Source organism: Opisthocomus hoazin, chromosome 2 (assembly GCF_030867145.1).
Source record: "Opisthocomus hoazin isolate bOpiHoa1 chromosome 2, bOpiHoa1.hap1, whole genome shotgun sequence".
Taxonomy (NCBI): domain Eukaryota; kingdom Metazoa; phylum Chordata; class Aves; order Opisthocomiformes; family Opisthocomidae; genus Opisthocomus; species Opisthocomus hoazin.
In genome coordinates, this window is record NC_134415.1 from 60,836,419 (window position 1) to 60,859,313 (window position 22,895).

The 22,895-nt window shown below is 41.0% G+C and overlaps 1 protein-coding gene across 2 annotated transcripts in view; it reads right to left on the reverse strand.

Annotated features, from left to right (window-relative positions):
* NOX3 (NADPH oxidase 3) overlaps positions 1 to 21,323 on the reverse strand; it is a 40,566-nt gene extending 19,243 nt beyond the window's left edge. The window contains exons 1-7 of one of the 2 annotated variants that reach the window (XM_075446440.1): positions 21,279 to 21,323; positions 20,514 to 20,609; positions 20,198 to 20,308; positions 18,284 to 18,368; positions 8,582 to 8,727; positions 5,195 to 5,376; positions 2,358 to 2,487 (exon numbers count right to left, since the gene is read on the reverse strand). In XM_075446440.1, the coding sequence (XP_075302555.1) occupies positions 2,358 to 2,487; positions 5,195 to 5,376; positions 8,582 to 8,727; positions 18,284 to 18,368; positions 20,198 to 20,308; positions 20,514 to 20,609; positions 21,279 to 21,323 (795 nt within the window). Of the gene's footprint in view, positions 1 to 2,357; positions 2,488 to 5,194; positions 5,377 to 8,581; positions 8,728 to 18,283; positions 18,387 to 20,197; positions 20,309 to 20,513; positions 20,610 to 21,278 lie in introns of both variants that reach the window. The other variant, XM_075446430.1, reaches the window with a different exon arrangement.
* Between the last annotated feature and the right edge of the window lie 1,572 nt (positions 21,324 to 22,895).

Consider the following 22,895-nt stretch of genomic DNA (forward strand, 5'->3'; position numbering starts at 1 on the left):
AGTCTTTTCTTTTTCTAGAAGGGATACTGTTTTATTTCCAGTTTTTTTAATTACACAGTTCATGCTAACAAACTCGTCGCTCCACAATCATGCGGCTTTTAAGATCTCCGAAGAGTAGCTTTACTTGCTGAAACATTGACTTTGCTCCACAAGCTGAGTAACAGGGGTTATAAAGTATCTTTTATGAGAAGCAAGCCATAAAATTATGTGGCTTCCTTAGAAAGTGCTAAAAGGATGGAGTGGCAATTTCCCAAGGTTAAGTCTTGAAAATTAAATTAAAAAAATGCATGATTTAATAATGGGAATAAACCAACATAAGCCAGAAGATTCTCAGTTAAAGCAGAAACTCAACACATCCGTTGTCCCTAAATACTACAGGTGTCTCTGCACAGTGGGTAATCTCACGTGTCCTGAATATATTTGCATATATCAAGCCACACTAATGATGAGACCTGTTTTTCCTCCCTTCCATTTGTGCTACCTGTAAATAAAAGCACGTGACGGGAATGTTAAGGCTGCAGGCTACCCTATGCGAGAGCTCAGCTGAGATTTCAAACGCGCCATCACTCCAGTGCAATGGAGCATTCAATCCAAAATATCTTTTGGCTGGGTTGGGACAACAAGTCATCCACCAGGAGGAGTGGGCTGCCAGGCAACATGACTCCTGGCTGGGTAATCAGGGCATTGCTATTCTTGCCCAAGTGGTGTTTCCTCCTGTAATGAGAATGAACTGAAATGGGGCAGTGATGGCTCAGCTGACACTATGAGGATAAATGTCTGGATGCCCCAGATGCAGCAGAAGTGCTTCAGCATCCTCAGTGGGAGCCAGTTCAGGCTCCTACCAGCTGAAATACAGAGCAAGGGAGCAGAAGTGGCAAGACTGAGAGAAGGGTTCCACCATGGTAGCCTCCCCCAGGAACTGTGTCAGTCACCCCACGCAATCCCAGCTGTGCACAAAGCTGTCCCCTCCCTGCTCGGTCATGTCTGCACCTGCCCCTGCCAGTGCTGAGCAGGTCTCACCACAGCTTTGTAGCCTCTGAATGAACTCGTGCCAACCATGGTGTCTAGCAGGTATCACACCATAGCATGTTACCCGGCCAGCAAAGAACTGGTCTTATAGACAATCTGTATGCCATATGGTATTACCACAATTCTTTTAATGTAATGTGACTTTGCAAGTATGGCCTTCAGTATGCAGGAAAGTGTGGCAAAATAGGTTTAATTCAGAGAAATGGAAGTTCTCTCCAGTTAGCTTTATGATAATGAATGTGAAGACATGCTGTTGGAAGCAAGCTTGTGTCTGTATTCATGGTGCGTAGCCATGTATTGATTTTTATGGCGACATTGTAGCTGAAATTTTTAGAGAGGCATTCATTTTCTCATTAATATGCAGGTTGGATAGTGGCTAACAATAGTTTAGTTCAAGAAAAGTCTATGTCAGCCATTAAAAAAGCTACGAGACACTGCATGCTAATTTTTCTCCTTTACTATACGATTTCTTTTGGTATGTTTTCTCTTTTTGGAAGAAGCAACAAAAACTTGCATATGAGCAAGCTAAATCTTGAGCTGTAAATGTTAAATGATTTTGTTTGGATGCTAGACATCTGACATACTGTACAAGTCTGCTGCTTAATTACCCCCTGTGGATTTGCAGTCTTGTTGCAGCAAAACCACCCTTCCATGGGACATTTTTCCTGCCTTTCACCTTTCCCTTTCGTAATTCATTGTTTCAAATTCTCTCATTTTTACCTAACTTAGGACTTCAAGGCTAGATGATATGAAGCATGTGCCCCAAAGCAAGGACATAATTTTATCTCAAACTTATTCTCCCTTGGTATTTAGACTATCCATATTAAAGTATTATTAGTTAAAATAATAATATTAATTTACATCCCTAGCTTTGCTGTTGCATTGTATTTTCTGTATCTCTACCCTCATAAGATTTTTACTTGGAGGCTCTGTTTGTGCAATGAACACATCAAGGATATTGGTGATACTGAATAATTAAAAATAAATGTACACAACAGATGTAAGTAGAGTACACTTCTGAAATCCGTACACTTCAAAGGGAGTGTTGCCTAACTAAAGGATCTTCCAGAAATAAAAATTTTTATTAATAACACCAAAACTTTACACATTGCTCTTCATCTGTACCTGCCTATACTGACTGTACAGGAGGTCAGGATCAATGTCCTAATGCACAGGGAGAGGTCATGGAACAGAAATGTGAAACTACCCTCTAACCATGACACTAAGTGCCAGTCACTAGCATACACTCCAGCTCCCTACCACCTGAGACTTTTGGCCTCCCAAGGAAGGACATGAAGTTAAAAGCAGAAGATAAACATCACTCTTACCACAGGTTTGTTGCCAGAAAACTGCGGCAAAGGGCACTGAGTGGCGTTCTCCCATTCCAAGTAGTGATCCTTACAGTAAGTGGCGTTATGAAGCAGCAGACTCTGAGATGTCTGACCTCGCACAAGCTGACTTAAAACAAAAATGTTCATCAGTGATATGCTTCTTTGCAACGTTTCCACGCATCTGTTGGTTTTGCACTAGTAGTCAAATGCAGATTCGGAGATAACTGAAAGTTCAAGAACTGCCCATTTCAACCCTATTCTGCTCCCTTGTTCAAATTACCTTTCCTTTAGCTTTGCCGTGACTTTTTTACCAAATGCAAGAGGTGTGTTATGGTATTGGTATACATTAATGCAGCAGAAGTGTGGAGAGTCCTTGTGTAGAAAATGTACATTTTGCTGATTGTGGCAAAGTTAGAATGATTTCCAAGTTCTTTGGAGCAGACACTTTGACCTCCTCTGTGTATGAGCATCTGGTATTGTTTAGAAAAATAATAAAATTTAATACTGGCAGACCTTCTCTTTCCTTTTCTGCCTTCTAAATGCATTTTTAAAAGCTGCAAATAAAGTTGGAGGACCGTAATTAGATGTGTACTCTCTAAAAATATTAAATTCTAGCTTCTTTACTTCAGAGAATGTTAATGATGTGAATTTTCCCAAACATATCAGTCCTGACTGTTCAGTTTAAATGGGTTTCAGCTGGTGTTGATTATGGGTAGAGAAGGAAGATTTTTATGGGGAAACCCTGTTTGTTTCATATTGTTTCTCTGATTTTTCCCTTCCATACTTACTTTGGCTCTACAACATTAGCTTGTCCTGCCCACTAGCCTGAGGAGATAAGAAGGCAGTGTCATCAGCTGCTACCAGTTCAGACAGAAAGACAGAAAAGGAGGTAGGCTCGAGTGAGTTTTGTTCAGTCACCTGGGAAGGAGAAGGCGGTGGGAAGTGAATGAAACCTTGGGTTCTGACTCCTTTTCATAAATGGGGTAGTGGTAGGGATGTGCTGGGGCAACAGGGAGCTGCTCTGTTGCACTGCGCTCCCAGCCTGGAGCAAGCAGCGTGCTCATTGAATGCTGTCGAAAGGGCATTCTCTTGCTGAGGAGAGCTGATCGGCTGGCTAAGCAGAGGGAGCTTACAAAGCTGAGGGTTTAAAGGGTTCATTATAGTTGTCTGAAATTGGATTCTAAAAGATTTTCCGGAGAGAGAGGGGAAGGCTCCATTTTAATCAGGCTGGGATACAGTTTACAGCATTTGTTTGCAGCTGTGCCCCTGAAGCTTGGGACTAATTAATTGGGCAAATTTCAGGAACAGTCAAAGCCAAACTGAATGTGGCAGCTCTCAAACCGCAAGGAAAGAGGTGAGAAAAATAACACTCCACAAAACATCGTACTGGCCCGTTCGCTGCCCTCTGGTGACGCCACGTACCTCCAGGGAACAGGCAGACACTCACGCTGCTGTGGGATAGGAAATTCCACTCTGTCAAAGAGTGATGGTCTGTATGTTCTTAAGTGGTGGGCAATGCATCTGAATGTTTTGCGAAACAGACATAAAAAGTGTATTATGATAACACCAAGTGACCCTGTCCTTAGATCTGAAAAGCTTTACCACAGCTCAAGGCCATGTGTACACTAGATAGTCAGCAAGAAAAGATCTACGGAGCAAAGCAGTCTTTGGTGAGGGCCTCGCACTGGACACATTTGAGGGTTATGTAGGGCTTAGGACTAGGTCTGGCTTGATCCTGTGAATAGCTCACTTGTTAGTGCTTGGCACACAGAGATGTGTTTGTGTCAGTGTAGTTTCATCCCAAAATGCTGTATTATGCAGCCCAAGGTTGCGCCATGGTATAAACCAAAGCATAGCAGGTGAAGGGGACCACAAGATTTGCATCAAAATTGCACTCCCTATCTGAATTAAAATGAAAATGTAGATGCGCAGCTGTAGATTCACATTAACACTATTGCAAAGAAGTGAGAAAAGGAAATGGAAGCACGCAAGGGAGAAAAAGCAGATGTCAGTGGAGCTGGATACAGAAGATGGAAATCTTTTCATCAGTAGGCACCTTTTTGCTCTCACTCTGCATCAACAGGAGATTTATCAGCCCCTGAACTTCGCAGGGAGGCTCCCCCGACCCTGCTGTCCCTTGGTGTGAGAACCGGAGCCCGGTACCAACAGATCAGACCTTCCTCTTGTGCTGAGGAACAGGGAGACAATCAGTGACCTGGCAGCCATCCCTCTCCATAAACTCTGCCTGACTGGGCTAGTCACAAACTTGAGTTGTTTGTTACCGTAGACATTTAAACCTGGTTCACAGTATAGTGCCTGCTTCTCCATGGTGAGGAAATTTGGGGTTCTTTTCCCCACAGACAGAAAAGGGCAAAACCACTTTGCGTTTATGGATGTAGGGGAGAATGGGCACAGGGACATTCGCCACCAGGTAGCTGGCATGCTGAAAGCTTGTCCAGCTTGTCCAAGCTCTCTCACAAAATGCCTTGCGAGAGCTATGACCATAAAGTCTATCCCTAATTAATTTGAACCCACAAAGGTCTGATTCCTAATCTGCGATGTCCCCAAATCTCAGGGATGACAGTTCATTTGGACTGACGCATTGATAAGGTGCAGGTTGTAAGATGCTGTAAGAGTGGTTAAAAAAACTAAATCTCACTTTTAGTCCTCAGAAAAGTGCTGTGTTTTAATTTCAAAATGCTTTCCTTTTGCATTCTGTCTCCAAGCAAAGATCCCAGCAGTTTGTTAATAGAAAAGCACAGGATTATAGATTTGAATCGTGTTTCATCTCAAACTGTGTACATATACCCCATGTAGTTTATGCAGACACTTACCCCATGCCATGGATTATTAAACCAATAAAGAAAACCACAAAGAGGTGGTGGGTGTACCAGAACACCTCATAACACGACCTTCTGACGAGCTCGGTGGATGAAGTCATGATCAGAATTAAAGCCACAGTTATCATGACTCCAGTTACTCCAGCTATGGTGTTTAGTACCTCTCCTGTTGTGTTCTAGAATGAGAATACAGTATTAGTATTAGCATTTGCATTTGCATTTACATTAGTATTATTAGTTGTTTTTGTAGTTGTTATTTTTATTACTTCTTCTGTTGCTGTTACTATTGTTACTGTTTTTGCTATTATGTATGAATCCAAAACTGAAGATACATTTTCAGCATCGGAGCAAAAGGAGAACAAGACATGGAGTCAAGGCAAGCCTCCATTTTCCAGCAGAAGAGCATGGAAAAACATCCCTCCCTTCTATTCCCACTCAGGCTTATCCCAGGCAGATGTGTAAATGTTTGCTGCAACTTATTGTTTCAGGAATCAAAATGAGGAAATTTGTGTCATTAGTATTTTTATCTATTTTGCTTATGTAAAATTGTCTCAGAAAAAAAAGAAAAATTTTTAGAGAAGCGGGAAACCTAGAACTGTAATAAGCAAAACAGCACTAGAAAGCAACTTACTCATATGAGGGTGATAAAGTGACGTGCTAGGATACCTGCAACCATAAAGGTGTGTGGCCCTGGTGCTTATTTTACTTCAAAGTTTGTGGGGTTTCAGCAGATCTGAAGTGGTGTATCAAATGAGTGGCTCTCATATACCTAAACAGCCCATCTCCTTTACCTGTTTTCTACATTTACCTGAAGATATATTGGATAATACCTGGGTTTATTTTTTAAAAGACATATTTATATTTACGTTTTTTTATGCTTATCGGTGATGAAACATGAATATACTGGGCTTCAACATGTTCTTTCTTGTTCATGACTCACAGACATCAGTGCAGATCTGTTACATCTGTCTAAACTCACCAAAATAAACTGAAGTGAGAATGAAGATGTATTTTGAACACAACAGTCAGATGCTGATCTCAATTATAAAGTGCAAATCGTGAAGAATAGCAGTAAAAATCTCACATGCAAGATGAGACTCAAGCTAAATATGCCAGCAGAGTGTAAATGAAGTCCTCATTTGGCCTGCAAAAGCATATATATCTGTTTTCCTGGTGCTGATGCACAGGAATGAAGGCGCTCAGCACGCCTTCTGGATCCTGTGTTGGTTCTACAGCTTAATACACTAGGAGAAAAAAAATCCTCTGTTGTGCTTGTAAAGTGCACTCATATGATATGGAAATCCTTGAGGTGATAAAATTCCACAATGCCATTTTTGCAGTCACTTTTTACAGTAGAATCATTCTTTCAAATGTTCACACTTGACAGCACACAGTACATTTTCAAATTGGTGCCTGTGAAGACTGTGTTCAGATCCTATTACATATTAACAGGATTGATCTATGTGATATTTTGAACATTTCCATCACAGTGGCTAGTCTGAATGTTGAGATGAAACATGGAAAAATGTCAAAGACACTTAGTGCATTGCTGCTGCAGGGGTAGGACGGAACTGAAAAAAATGCCTGAATTGTTGTTCTCAGAACTTTCTTCTCTGAAGTTAGAAGCAATATTTTATTTGCTTTCCTTCATAATTTATTAATTCTGAGTGTAGCTACTGACACACGAGTGGACAAAAAAAGAAATATATATGTTAGAGGTTAGAGTAAAATCTAGGCTGATAATTATGGGGCATATTACTGTGAGAAATCTGGGAAAGGATCTTAGAAAATGCTAGCCTTTCTCCTCAAGGATATTTTTTAGGATCTTGGTGTTAATTAGAGTCCTACCTCACAATTATTTCACCATGGGAAGGCTTAGTGTAGAAAAAAATGCATGCTGAAAAACAGTAAATTCCTATTCAGAGCTGTGAGCTCTGTTCTGTTCTTGGGGAACATCTCACGTGCATGTGGTGAGAGTGGGCACCAGGGGTGCAGAAACACTGGGCAGCTTCGTCCCTGCTTGCCGTCCTGTTCTGATAAAACTAACTGCTTTGTCAACACTAACATCAAGACTTTTGTGTTCATACCATTGAGATCGATTATTTGCTTGGTTTTCTTCAAACTTGAGAATTGTTCTCTGGAGATATTCAAGACCCGCCTGGACAAGGTCCTGTGCAGCTTGCTGTAGGTGACCCTGCTTCGGCAGGAGGGTTGGACTAGATGACCCACAGAGGTCCCTTCCAACCCCTACTATTCTGTGATTCTGTGATTCTGTTTACTTGTTTGTTTGGAAAGATGAAAATATCTAAACTGAAAAGGAACAGAGAAAAAACAGGACAAAATGCCTTGTAACTGAAAAATCCTGTCGAAACCTACTGACGGTTGTCCAGCCATCATCTCACTTTGTTTCTTCTTTCAGTGGAGCACACAGCTGACCGAAAGAGCCCCGCACCGTGTTCATGCAGCATTTATTGCGTGCTGGCTGTGTGGGAAAGTTACTCTAAAGAGCAGAAACACTGTGTGGGAATCTCACCAGGGTCAGTTCAACCCTGGAAGATACAAAAGCATGCAATGGTATACACAAGCAAACAAATAATATCTATGTGGTGTATAGTATGATGGAATAAGGAAAACAGATGATTAATTTTTGCATGCTTTACATGCATGCATTGCAGAAAGGATCTGTTTTTCTTTATGAGTAATATAAACAATAGCTTCTCTACCCGTGCTGGTTTGAGATAGCCAAGGAAGTGGACAGGAGACAGAATCACTTTTCTTCCCCAAAGCAAGAAGAGTCATTCGTTTTCAGGGCTGAGGTGCTCACAGTCCTGCTTGTCTCTGAAGAGCACGCACCAGCACTAGCTTCCCAGTGCGCTGACTCCTGTGTGCAGCAGTCCTCTGGGTGGTTTTGCGTGTGCTCTTCCCCGGACAGCCACACTCAACAGGGCAGAATCAACCCCCAGATTGGGAAGACACTGTGCAACCATGGGGAGAGGCAAATAGCAACTGTGAAAGAAGTATTGTTATGTGATGTTGGGTTTTTTTCTTTCTGGAAAGAAGTTGTATTTGTTCCGTATGTTGTTAGTTTAGATTAGTTTTTTAAAATTCTTTGCAGGTTTGTTTCATTGTCTACTATTCACAATACTCCTTATCACACCCCCCCCCCCGTCTCCTGACAAACTAATTAAAATACTGTAGACATTTCTTTGAGCTTAGTAACCTGAAAATTGCAGCTCTGAGTAAGTGTTTTGAGCTGAAATTGAGGTTAACCTTTGGCAACTCCTTGCTCTGGTTAAAAGGCTTTGAAATACAGTTTTACCGACAATGGAATCCACAGAGGAGAACTTTTTAGATGAGGAAAACCAAAAAGTGACAGCTTACTGTTTCATAGGTCCTGATTGGGTTCAAGTAGCTTTCATTCGGGCTGTTGCCAAGACCAGAAAGTTTATTCCGTAACTCCCCCGCTTCCTTTGACTGGCTGGTATGATACCGCTCGATGTTGATCAAGTGGGCAACAATATGGATGGCTGCATGAGAGTGGTGTGGAATTACAGACACATTTGTACTTGTCCACAGTGCCAGAAGGAACTTCGTTAAGCACACTATAAGCTATTTGAAAAGCTTGGGCGTAAACTGAGAGCTTTGCATAGGTTAAGCTGACAATAAAAGGAAAATTTTATCAAATACGTGTCTAGTATGGAGCAACTGCTTCTCAGTGGAGAAGAGAGGAACAGCTCCAGGGTCAAGTCTCACGTTTGCAGTCAAGTGCCCTGCAGTCTTCAGTGTCATCAAAGTAGGACCTCTTGAGAGATGATATAAAGGTGTTTGCCTCTGACTTTAAATTGTTCAAAATGAGGTAAACTCATTCAAATCCCTATTTTTTTTTAATGTACTAGGATGTGCCAAGGTCTAATATTGCTACGCAGGACACGAACTTGTCAGTTTTAGCCACAGACAAGTTTGCAGCTTGCACCAGGGGTATTTAAGAGATGCAGTCGAAATCTGTCCCCTATTAACAAGTAGCTATAGCATTACTTTATGCAGGTGGAGCCTGGGGAAACCACAGGAATGACAATTTTAAGAGAGAAGTCTGAATCACAGTGTTAGATCTGATTTACCCTGAGCATCATATATCATCTCTACTTCTGGCCTGCTCCCAAAAGCTATATGAAATGGTCAGTTTAGAAAAATGCCTTAGACTGAAGTAAGAACTTCCCTCTAATTCTTTTCCTGAGTGGAATGATGAAAATTTCAAAAGAGGGAAAAAAGAAGGACTTTGTTTTATTATTGGCTAACATAGATAAAGTTGTGATAATGCCAGGTGCAGGGATTCAGTTTTCAATATGAGAGATTATCAAATCCATTACAGGAAAGATGTAGTTAATCAAAATACTAAACGCCAAAGGACAAAAAAATGACAATGAAAAACAATTATATGTTTACAGTAGAGCTATTAGAATATGCTATTTCTAGTTTTTATAATTAGCTTCGCATTATCATCTCTCCTCAGTGTGTCTGTTCTTGTCCCTGACAGTTTAAAAAACCTTTCTAAAAGTCAGTATTTGTACTAAACCAAATACCATCTGCTTCCCTGAACAGTATTCTCTCGAAAGACTTTTTCCTTTTTCTTTTTTCTTATTTTTTTCCTTTTTTCTCTTTTAATTTTTCTTTTTCTTCTCTCTTCTTCCTTCTCTCTTTCTTCTTTCTTCTTCCTTCTTTTTTCTTTGCTCTTTCTTCTATTTTTCCTTTTTTTAATTGTGACTATTTGCACAGAAGTAATGTCTTACTCTGCTAGTCCCTGTGTAATCATAGATGAAAACACAGGATTAAATGCATAAGGACTTTGGTATTTCTAAGTCTTTTAGGTGCCTATCCACTTAGTGAGCTCCCTCACTTCCCATGCCAGAGTCCAGCTCCTTGCAGTACCTGGGGAGAGCTGTGGGCATGAGAATAACAGTTAAGGTTGGATGCTGGCCATGGAATTGCTTAAAGCAACCAGTGTAAAAAGGGAGAAGATTGCACTCTTCCCCCGGCAGTAGGTTAGCCCCTGTGTCCAGGCTGGAGAGAAGTTATTTTCATTCTGTTCTTCTGAGGTGATCCTTCTAGAGCAGTAGGTGTGCTGTGGTCGGTTGCCTGTCGGATTGCACTTCATTCAAAACATAATATTAGCTTTGGGACTTTCCCCCTGCCACTCCCTAACACCTGCTTCACCTCGTTGCCCCACACTTAGGTACTCACTGGGAGATGAAAGACCTATTTTAAAATCCTTGTTACATTAAGTTTAAAATAGGGCTTTAAAACAAATCACATGTCCTGGGCTGACTGGTTATTCTCTTGTGAGCTGTCTCCTCATGAAACCCTTGATAAAAATAATCAAATATTTATTGACACAGGCATCCCAAGTGAATATCCTGAGCACCCAAACTGCAAAATCAAGCTCCCCTGTTTTATGAATCTTTGGGCCAATGAATCATAAATTATTTATACAAGCTGGAATAGCTTCAGCAGAATGAGCATTGAATCCAAATGGGTATGAACGGAACAGAGATAAAATGAGCCTGGAAATTACAGGACAGATTCAAGCCATCAAAGGAATGAGACTCTAAAATAACCTTTCAATAAACAGGATAATGGGTTCAAGCAATCTAAGCAGCTTTTGGCTGAAGGTTGGTCATTTTATGAAATAGCGTATATGACGTGACTGTGAGCATTAGAAGGTATTGGACTCAGTGACCCGGCGTGTCCTGTGTATGCTGTTATGGTTTAGGTGCTGCATGTGAAACAACCTGGCCAGCACCAGTCAGGAGACACTGCCCGGAGCCTGCGCCTGTGCAGGCGCTCCCAGCACCTCAGCAGCACTGGGATGCTGCAAGCAAGGTTACGCTAGACTACAAGCAGCGAGTGAGATGTGTGGGTTCAGACTGTCACAACCCAAAAGCCCAAGAGGCTCTGAGCCACAGGGTTTAGGCAGCGGCTGTGTGGGGGCTGTGACAATCTGTTCCCCAGCATACAACGGGTGCATAAGCAGTATATAAACACTGTTTATGTATTTAAGTGTAACAGCACTTTTAAGTGCTGAGTGGGAAGGGGGGAACTCTTGCTACAAGGGTCTCCTTTCAGAACAGATGTTTTGGCCTGGTAAGGATGTTATCAGATCCAGCTGGAAGGGAACCAAGTCATTGCTTGATGAAGACCTGATTTCTCTGACATCTGAAAGAGCTCACTCGGAGGACGGCAGTGCGGGGTAATGGACCGCTGTCTGCGGTAGGTTCTGGAGTTACATGCTGCATGTATTCCAGTACCGGACCAAGGGAAAGAGGAGAGAAAACTTTCGAAGGATGGAAAGCCCTGACAATGAATCTCTGAGTGGACCTCTACTGAGCAGTTATATCTTAGCATCTGCTAGTGATTACTGGTGCAACCAGTAATGGTACTCGATGTCCAGGTGGAGAACAGTGATGAGTGTTGTGCCTCAGGGGTCGGTACTGGGGCCAGTGCTGTTCAATATCTTTGTCGGCGACATGGATACTGGGACTGAGTGCACCCTCAGCAAGTTTGCCAACAACACCAAGCTGTGTTGTGTGGTTGACATACTGGAAGGAAGGGATGCTGTTCAGAGGGACCTTGACAGGCTGGAGAGGTGGGCCTGCGTGAACCACGTGAAGTTCAACAAGGCCAAGTGCAAGGTCCTGCACATGGGTCAGAGCAATCCCAAACACAAGTACAGGCTGGGCAGAGAGTGGCTCGAGAACAGCCCTGAGGAGAAGGACTTAGGGGTACTGGTGGATGAGAAGCTCAACATGAGCTGGCAATGTGCGCTTGCATCCCAGAAAGCCAACCGTATCCTGGGCTGCATCAAAAGAAGCGTGGGCAGCAGGTCGAGAGAGGTGGTTCTGTCCCTTTACTCTGCTCTCGTGAGACCCTACCTGGAGTACTGCATCCAGCTCTGGAGCCCCCAACATATGAAGGAACGTGGATGTGCTGGGGTGGGTCCAGAGAAGGGCCACAAAGATGATCAGAGGGCTGGAGTACCTCTCCTACGAGGACAGGCGAAGAGAGTCGGTGCTGTTCAGTCTGGAGGAGAGAAGACTCCGGGGTGACCTTATAGCAGCCTTCCAGTACCTGAAGAGGGCCTACAGGAAGGATGGAGAGGGACTTTTCACAAGGGTATGTGGGGAACGTCTTTAAACTTAAGGAGGGCAGATTTAGATTAGATATTAAGAAGAAATTCTTCACCATGAGGGTGGTGAAACAGTGGAACATGTTGCTTGGAGAAGCTGTGGATGCCCCCTCCCTGGAAGTATTCAAGGCCAGGTTGGATGGAGCTCTGAGCAACCTGGTCTAGTGGAAGCTGTTCCTGCTCATGGCAGGGGGGGTGGAACTAGATAATCTTTAATGTCCCTTCCAACCCAAACCATTCTATGATTCTATGATTCTATGATTCGACTTGGGCCTCTTCTCCTCTATACCAGCAGGATGCTCTTTGTAACTCTGATATGATGTAACAGTCACCATAGCCTTGGAACCTTGTGAATTTCACACAGATGTGATCCATGGCGGTGTTTTACCAAGGGTTTCCTGCAGCATATAAACTGCAGGTTTTGGACTATCGTTGCTCACTTAAAATAGCAAAGTTGACTAGAGGTGGAGGTTTGAATCCGTGTTCATAGCATAACACTCTTTGTCTCTTTCACCTTCAAAACACATAGATTTTTAAAAAGTGATACTGCACATTGTGAAGTCTTCACGTGAAATGATGACATTTCTGTTGTTTAGAAGGCTACAAAATCTTACACTTTCCTCAAAGTGCGGGATTGTACATGATTTGTACAAATTCTGGTCATGTCAGAAGCAATAGGAAACATGGTGTTATCTGGTGTATGCCAAGTATTGAGAGTGAAACAAGGTGTTAGTTTCTTCCAGACAGACAGGTCCACATTTCCTAATAGAGTATTTCTAGTCTTGAACAGAAAAAAAATGGATTGAATAGATATAGCTTCCCAAGAAGATCTTGAGCCTAAGGTTTAATGAAGAGCAGACATGTTGCAACTTTTCCCTGGAAGAAGAGATAACTTTCTGCAACTTAACCTAGTAAGTTTTTTCTGTAGGCTATTAAAGGACGCAATTTTGTCCACCTGCACATTGTTCTGCTTTACTGTAAGTGTTACTGTCAATGCAAACATCATCATAGCTTTATCTTTGGGATTTACCACATCTTCCCTCCTGGGTGACATTCCCTCCAGCTGTCATCTAACAGGTAGAGAATATTACAAGTGTAGAAGACTTCCAGAATGAACAGGAGAGGGTTTGGTTTTTTTTCTGCAAGCTGTTCTGAGGTAGCTGTTAAATGTACAGACTATAAAGGTACACTGGAAAATATTAACATTCAAACTAATGGTGTACTTGGGTATGTTGGTTTACATGAGTCTCCCGTGATCTTAAATATTGCCTAAAGTGTTATTAGATTAATACTTCTGATGTTTTTTTGTGTGCTGCTAGGAAAAAAATGATGCAATCTAAAAATGAGTTGTAGCTGGATGGTAAGAGTAATGCAAAGATCTAATTCCATTTTCACTGTGGTTCATTTAATGTACAATAGTTGTAGCAGACTAAAATGTCTGGCACTGGATACACTGCCATTAGCTAAAATTTTTTACATCCCTAAAGTACATTTTCTGAAGGTCTTTGCATCTGCAGTGTATAGAATTTACTAAGCAATTTCAAAATTAATATGCAAATTTCTGAAATCTGAGCTTACAACAGTTGGGGTTTTTTTCTCTGTACCTTTTAGATAAGTTAACCATGAGGACGAAGTTTAAGGTACTACATCTCTGGATTTTCAGATCAATTTTTTCCTCATCCTGCATGACCAAATATAAAGTACAGAATAAATCATGCCATCTGTTAAATGAAGTTCTTTATAACTGCCCATGAAGACTGAAGGATTTTGGCTGTTGTTTTTAACAACATCTAGAATCTCTGAAGCACTTGACATACATAATTTGTATTTGACCTGAAGACGTTCTATCTAGCCCACCTCTGAGATCGAATAAAAGATTTTATTGGAAGGAGGGAGGGAGGAAAAGGGCTGCTATTAGAGCGTGGTGTTTACTGTACATATTCTTAAATACAAAGAGATGTAATTAAATTATCTTGAAAGCCTGGTCAATTTAGCTAGTCTTATCCAGCCAATTGTGCCTTCAGTGAAGCATGCACAACTCTCATTGAACTAAACAGAAATTGCATGTGTTTATCTGAGGATAAGATTTCACTCTCTCTTTTTCTGCATGCCTGTACGGGTTAATAATCAAATTGGAGCTTGCTGCTAGCAGTTAAATTCTTTGGTTAAGCAACCCATCATGATAAAATCAAAGAGTCAAATCTAGGCCTTTCTGCCCACAGCAAAAAGAACGGCTTTGCAAGCAGCTAACCCAGGCACGGGAAATTCTGCTCCTGACCAAGCCTGCGTTCTTTTGCCACTGCCTTGTGCCTTTTCTAGTTACACAGAACACTTGATTCAGCTTCATGCTGTCTTTGTGAACTAAAAAAGTGCAGGTTATGTAAAAATTACAACAATAGTGACCACACACATACTTGCATTGGATTTTTTTTTTTTTTTCAGAATGGCTATAAACATCAAAAGAAAGTGACTTGAACCATTTTTTCTCCTAGGTGGAAGTTTATAATATTTAATTTAATGTAGTTTCCTTCCTAGTACTTGCACTAAGTCTGGATTTAAACACTCTGACTGAAAAAAAATGCTGTTTAATGGAAATCTGATTTTCTGTAATTTCTGGAAGTACAACAATGAGATGTCAGCTAAACTTCTTTTGAAGACAAGCATCTGCTTCCCTAAAAACTTCATCGCTTACACGAAAATGTCACTCAGATCACCAAAGCCCTTCACACAACCACCGCTACCAAAATGTGGTTGAAAAAGGAGAGGTTTTATAGTATTTTTAGCTATAGATTTTTCAGTGCTTGTCAGAAGCCAAACACACCTGGTGTCATGACACTTCTGTCTGCATTTTGCATGTTTTTAAGAAAATCGCACTGCTGGAATTTTTAAGGAGCAGGAATGATCATTTCAAACAGCCTAGCTACAAAAAGTCTCACTGTCCTTCCCCTACTTTCCCTTAATTGATTAAGCTTTATTCATATTGTAATTCAAAGACTGTTGGGGCAATTTATCTACATAACCTTTCTGCAAACATCAAAACAACACAAGAAGCAGTTTGTTCTTCAGACTATGCACTGTAAGTCAAAGTAAAAAAAAAAAAAAGTGTCCCCCCAACACTCCTCACTTCAGAAAATGTATGAATGTACTTTCTTAAGAGGGTAAAAACAATACAGTAAGAGGGAGGAGTTGCACAAAATGTTATTTACTATCTCTTGTAGATATCTTTAGGTTTCAGACCACTGCCTCTCAACTGATAAGTCTCTTTTGCATTAGAAAGCATAGAATTATTTGCACTGATCAAACTGAGAATGCATGAAACTATGATTTTATTCTAGGAGAGTTACAGGTCTATAAGGAAGATTTATTAGTGGGTGAATAACTCCCAGACAGCTCTTATCACAGACAGGCATGCAGAACACAGGAAACCAAACTAAGCAGAATTCCCTTTACTGAATTTTCAATGATGCCCTTGATTATAGATAGCATTGTTTACTCTCTCTTTTTCCTCCAGCTTCCCTCTTCCACCAGTCTCTAATTATATCACTTTATGACCTGACCAATTAAAGCCTGCTCTTGAATTTGTATTAGAGCTGATGAAAAATTAAAGGTACAGAGGTACTTTTTCCAAGGCCACACACACCTCAGCTGAGCTGGCTGCCTGTTATAAGCCAGACAATACTAATGTTGCAATGATTTTTTTTAACATGCTATTAAATAAATATGCTGGAATAACACCACCTGGCAAGCTGAGATGAATACATGTTACTTTAATAATAAAGGAGTCTACAATTTTATATTGTGAGGTTAAGATTACTGATCTGATCCGCAAATTGGTTGAAGTTCTTGCTGCCACATTTAGGCTATTGATCATCCAGGGGAGCACATTTATTTAACTAAGAATTACTAAAATGCGATAGACTAATAGGAGTTGACTATGATTTTGTGTGACAAAAGGCAATATAGGTAGTACTTGGATAAATAACGTGTCAGTTGAGAGGACAATGGCATCTATTTACACATCATTTTAACACTTAGATTTTATAAAAAGGGACTCTATATACTTGTATGTACCTCTTTACTCTGAAACATTGCTTTTCTGTTACAATATGTGCTGTAGATTGGATGGGGGTTTGTTTTGTTAATTTGAAATTTAAGTTGAGGCAACTGAGTTTCTGGGCATTCTTTATCTAAGTCTGACTATAGAATGATGTGGTGTTTTCCCAAATATGATAGCTGTTGCTTATTTGTTTGTTAGGGAAACATAAGTTCATAGGTTGTCATGTTTTGTTCATTAGACTTCCCTCTCTTTTATTTTCTTTCTCAAATATCTCATCCACTATTTGTCCATTTGATATTCTGGAAAAATCCCCAACCTAAATAACAACCCCAAAACAAACCCTCATTTTCTCCCTAGAGAGTGACAGAACTAAATACTGGTGCTTTTTGTCATTTCACTTCAGCTCCTGTGTTTTTTTCCTTGGAATTACTGAAGCCATAAAGTAATCACTTTTCTGATAGACTTGCACTTTCCAAACTGTCCACCTTAATGCACTAGCAAACATTTTTATGTTAATGTAAAACCCAAAACCATAAAAGGTTTGACTGTGCAGTTTTGCTTTCTTTTTGGAGCATGACAAATTATACACCAAGTAGATGTTGGTTAATTTACATTCCTGGGTTGATTTGTTAATTAAAGAAGCAATGTTGCGTTCTATAGGAATCTGCTTTATACTGAAACTGAACTCTGATAAATGAATGGACATAACAGATAAGTAAATCATTGTAATACACTGTAAGATGCACATTCTTATCCCCCAGCTTCACCTCTGAATTCCTTAGCGCTACATAGAAAGCACAAATTTTACCTATTGATTCCTGATGGCAATCCTGATTTCATATTCTTGTCTCACTGCATGGGGACAGCAACAGCATATACACGCAAAAGCAGCTCCCTCATGTAGACTGATAGAAACACTGGGACCAGGATCCACCCTGACAGCCTGGGGGTAGAACTGTTACCCTGCAATTCTTATGCTTGCAAATAACATTGATTAACTCCTCTGTCTCCTTCATGTTTTCTAAGAAAACTATCTGCCCTGTGTACATCTCCATCTCTATGTGCTTATGTCCTTGCTCATATTGCCTTTCGTTCTTCCTTCTCTGCACATCCTTCTTCCCCACATTATCTCCTGTTCCCCTCATGTCCTCTGAATTCCTACAAGCTTCCATCTTCTCCAGGTCCTTTAATCACTTGGGGAACAGGAGGGTGCCATGTCTTCTTCCCAGCCCGGAGAACGAACATCTATAGCTCAGTAAGTCACTAAGACCAGCAGAATAGATAACTTTTGATCTCAGCATGCAGTTTTTCTCTCAAGAGGGCCTGTGTTCCCTGTGTCCACCACCTATTTAAAAAAACGTACTTAAGAATTGAATGTTTTGGAGACAGCTGCTTGTCTCAGATTCAGATTAAATTGATTACATGGTTGAAAATTTCTTGAAGAAGATGTAGCAGTGGACAGATGAGTGGTGTGACTCGTAAGCACCATTTCCTTAGGAAATCAGACTGTAATTCTATGTCATCTCCCCAGACATCTACGCTCAGGGATTTACTGAAAGTTATTTACTTTAAATGTTAAGAGCACACAAGTTGGTCACAATAACTAAATGGCAACTAGTGGTTACTATCCAGGTGTAAAGTTTATTGACTTAACAGTCAAACTTTCCTCAAGCAAAAAAGGTTACAAATGGTTAATCAGACGGAACTCCTGCACCTTTTTAAAGCTGCAGTCACCAAATGATTGCACTAAAATAGCATGTCTCAGAGCTGATGGGGATTACAGCATTAGGCAGAATCACTGTGAAATTCAAAACAGTTCAAAGGCAAAGAAGAAAAACAAGCTTACTTGCATTTATAGCTATTCCATAGGCAACCGTCTTGTGAAATGTGATGTTTTTGTCAAGCTGTCTCCTCAGTGCTCCTGCACAGCACTTAGTGAAAAAGCAGAACTTGTTTTATATCATTCCTATTACTATTTACAACTCACATTTTGGAGAGGAGAAGAGAGGAGTTCAGTACATTTAAAAATGGAATGTTGAAGGAATTCAGTGGAAGTTTTGGGTTAGTCATAACTTTGGGGCTCAGGTAACTGTTTGTGGTACAGTGATACTCCAGGATTCCTTAAGCTGCTTAGCATACGTAGGGGCTCAAAACCAGGTTAGATAAAACTCTGCTACATTTAGCTGTGAGTTGCGCGTGTTTTATCAGGGCTGGCGATTAACTCATTTGCTGATATAAGGACACCAGGCTGGGCCACCACTGCTTTGCAAGCTCCGGCCCAGCTGCGTGAACACAGTTGAACTGCTGGCAAAGCCAGCTTGCAAGGAAAAACATTTATGCTGCTTTCATGAAATGCACACCCCAGGAGGGAGAGGCTGTCTAGACCTCAGGTGGCTGCATGCTTACGTGTCACCGAGCCGTCGTCCCACTATTGGCAGTGCTGGGCGGTGGTGTGCCCATGGCCAGCTGGGTGCCTCTGCGCACAGGCAGCCTGGGGCCAGGGCGGGCGGCGATCAGCCAAAACTAACACGCTCTGCTGGAACCCAGACAGCCCTCACAGACCTAACTCGGCCTCTGAACGGTGTTCTGGGTGTCTGAATTGCTCACTTGACCTGGCACAGTGCCATGCCAAAGATCCTGGCATTTGTCCACGTTGTTTCCTAGCTAATGAATTTTCCAAATATCTGGAGCACCGCCGGGTGCAATGCCAAGGCATGGCACCTCCTTGGAGAGTCACTGGATCCAGCCTGTGCTGCCCCTGCTGGAGCCAGTCAGCTTGCTCTGTACCACGCTCCTCAAGAGCAGAATATTACCCAGAAGAGCAAATATTATCTGTAGGAAGAGTTGCAGTTTTCTGAGTTTTTACTCAGCATCAAAAGTGGCCATGCAAATATTGTCTGTTGATTCACAAACTCATTCAGAAATCCAACAAGACTTTTTTTCTTAAATGCTCAGCTCCTGGACTCAAACAATTATAAAACAGTGGTGATTCCCAAACGAAAGACTGCTGGAAATGTAACTCTAACTCTGAAGAACGAAAAAGGCAGAACTGAAATAAGAACTAGCTTACAACAAACTAAATTAATGTTAGAGTTTCAAAACTGCTGTTCTTGGAGTCATGAAGTGATCAGTGATTTTTTACCCAAACATGTGATGTTGGAATTGCTCTGATTGTAACAATTCACTGCAAATTGAAGCTATAGCTAGTAGAGCTAAAGCCTTGAGTACTTCCTATGCACGATGCTGAGGCTAATGTAAATGCCTCTGAGCAGATGACCACTCCATTACAAAAAAGTATGTTTACAAGAAAGGAAGACCTGAACAGTGGCCACTCAGACAGAAGGGTTTAAACATCTTCCTTATTATCCTTATGACACTTTTATCTATCTGTACATTTTCAATCTTCAATTTTCAGTTTGCAGCTACACAGGATACACATGATGGACGTGTATTTTCTCCATTTGGCCAAGCTGCATTATTACGTCCGCTTTTTGTAGCTCCTCACTTTTTACTTCATGACACCATGCTATGCAGCGGCTGCCAAAATCAGTGTTGCGTTTAAAGCACTGTGTTAAACAAGCCATTTGTTTCTCTTCAGTCATGAATACTGACAATTTAAATGGTAATAACTAGGCAGTAGTGTACAGACTTCTCTATCAAAAATTAAAATTCCTTGGAAAACGTTTGATATGGATAATACTGCTGAACTACGGAAATAAAAAAGGGAGGATAATACGGCTATTTGAGAAATGGCACTTACAATGCTTGCTCCTCTTAAGAATGAAATAAGGTTTCTACTGACTGGTAACAGGATTAGCATGCAGTTAAAATTCAGGCACGTCGCAGAAGCTCTTGCCCAAGCCAGGGTTGACTGTACATATAACAGTATAAAGAAATTAAATTACAAGCTTGGTATAGGAAGAGCAAAAGAAAGAAAATACTATATTAACATAATACTCTTATATGGGAAAATTACTGTTGAAGCATGAAAAATATTATTGTGAAGGATGTAAATAATATCAGCCTATGCATACATTCTTCTTGTGGAACCCTTTAACAATCAAACTCGTACTTACTCCCAGCATAATCCGTGTATAAATGTAAGCATCTTCGTCTTCATACCAGTGGAAGGTATCAATGAACAAATAGAAATTCAGTCCCAGCCATACCAGCTACAAAACAGACAGGCTACAGATTAGTGATACTTACAATATTTTTCAGTGCACATAAAAATGGTTATGCTTATTGTTTTAAAAGTATCTGAGAGATACTTCAAAATCAGCGTGTAATGCAGTTCTTGGTCACAGATGATAGAAATCAAAAATGTCTGCTGGAATGAGGCTACCTTTTAGCAAATGCAGGATTACAGTCCTATCACCACATCCCTGGTAGAGGATATAGATGACATTTACTGTACGATAGTAAACTTGATCTTAAACACAGGGCTTAGCCTGGTCTCTAAAAAAGGCAATAAAAGCTAAAATAAAAGAATTCAAAAAATGGAGGGAGTCAGGAGCGGAGGAAATTCCTTTCTCTGCCTCCTATACTCAATTCACCATAGCCTCTGAAAATAATTCAGAACATAATTTCAATTAAAATTGTAAGCCCCTGTTCCCTTTATCTGAGGACTGAAGTATACAGACTTAAAAATAATTAAAAATAAAACAGTAAGACTTTAAATTGTTTTTAAAACTAGTTATAAAAAGGCTGCTGAATATTTTATAGTAAGTTTTACATTAAGCTTGGGAATATTACTGTAAGCAAACCATAAAATGTCTTTTAAACAAGCTTAAAATATTTATATATATCCAATTAGATTTTTTAATGCTAAAAATACTCACTAAGAACAGCACTGAGAGTTTTTCATTCAAAATCCAGCATCCCATCCTGAGTGCCTCTCCCTATGCTAGCAGCAGCTGACTCTTGCCTTCCAGTGTAACCTGAGTTCTCTGCCCATTCCTCAGGCTTTTCTACTAACTCCTTTTGTCTTTAGATTTTAATAAGCACCTAGTGGGAGTAGGAGCTCTCTCTAGGAATTTTCTAATTAAGGACTCCCTGACAAGAACAGATCACCCAAGCGACATGTCTCATGACCAGTGTAAATAAAATGCTGGTCATTGTCCAGTCCTTTCTCTCTCCAGAGTTATCTCTCAGCAAATGAGAGATGCTGTCATTAAATTGTGCTCTTGTACTAACATGAATTTGGGTGGGTTTTTTTGCTTTGTCTTTGCCGTTTGAAGAGATTGCAACTTTTCTTCATGATTTGTCTTTTAATTTAGGAGCAAATGACAGCATCCTTTGTGTGTGTTTAAGATGGGATCATTGCTAGAAGATCTTGGGCGTGACAAAGTTACCCAGCCAGAAGTTGGGAATTGTCAGAATAAAGGGTGCCCCTCTAACATTCGTCTGGATTTCTTGCAAATATGGATTATGGCAATGTTAAAATGCATGATAGTTTTTCATTCATTTGGCTGCAGTCATGAAATAAATTAATTTCTGTTTCTCCTATTTACAGTGTTTGTATAAGGACACTAATCCTGCTTCCTTCCCTCTCTGCTAGGAGGAGAGAAGTAACAATGATTTCCTCCTGAGCTTCTCTGTCAAGCCTCACAAACGTCAGCTGCCTTCACCCGTGACCTGTGAGGTGAGCAGAAGATGCTTATTTCAGAGGCCTGAGCACAGAGGGGTTAGGAAAAACCGCATCCCTTACTCATGCATGTGGCTTGAGCAGTCTGGCAGGCACCGTGGCTCTCCATGTGCTCCGGACCCTGCTCCCACGTTTTGTCTGCAAAATGATGTTGCTTTGGCAGGATTTGAGGCACTCAGGAAGTACAAGCCTCTTCCAAATGCAATCCACAAACAAGGTCCAGGGCTAGAGCTTACCCATTTTTTCTCAGGATTTGTTTTTCTTTATAAAACCAGATGTTCCAGTTCCTCTGGATTTGTCCTGAGCACTATTCAGCCTCCTTCCTTCTCCTCAGAGGTTTACTCCTGTGAGAATCTAAGGAGCCACCTGTGAAAATGAATCAGCAGGATTCAGTATCTCTCAGCAAGATAAAAACCTTTGACAGGTCACCGTAACAGAGAACGCTATTAGTCTGTTAAAGTTTTTTTTTAGTAGGTGGTTATCTGTGCAGCCAGCACCACGATTATATTTAACGTGAAGAGCACTTTTTTTTTCCTTTACTAAGAGACAAGAAAAATTTATTGACCTTTCTGCACTTTTCCCGAGGAAAATACCTTTCCCTTGGCCTCCCTTACAGCGTGGAACTGGTGGCAACTGGGGTAAGGAATAGATTGCTTTGAAGCGTGGTCAACTCCACTGCAGGAAGGTCCTCCTGGCCAGCCAGGTCCTAGCTCCTCTTTCGTCCTGTCCTGGTGAGCGCTTAGCATTTACGCTTGGCTCCCACTGCCAGAAGCAGTGCGAATTCTGCCTGTAGTAATCTCATTCCTTCCCC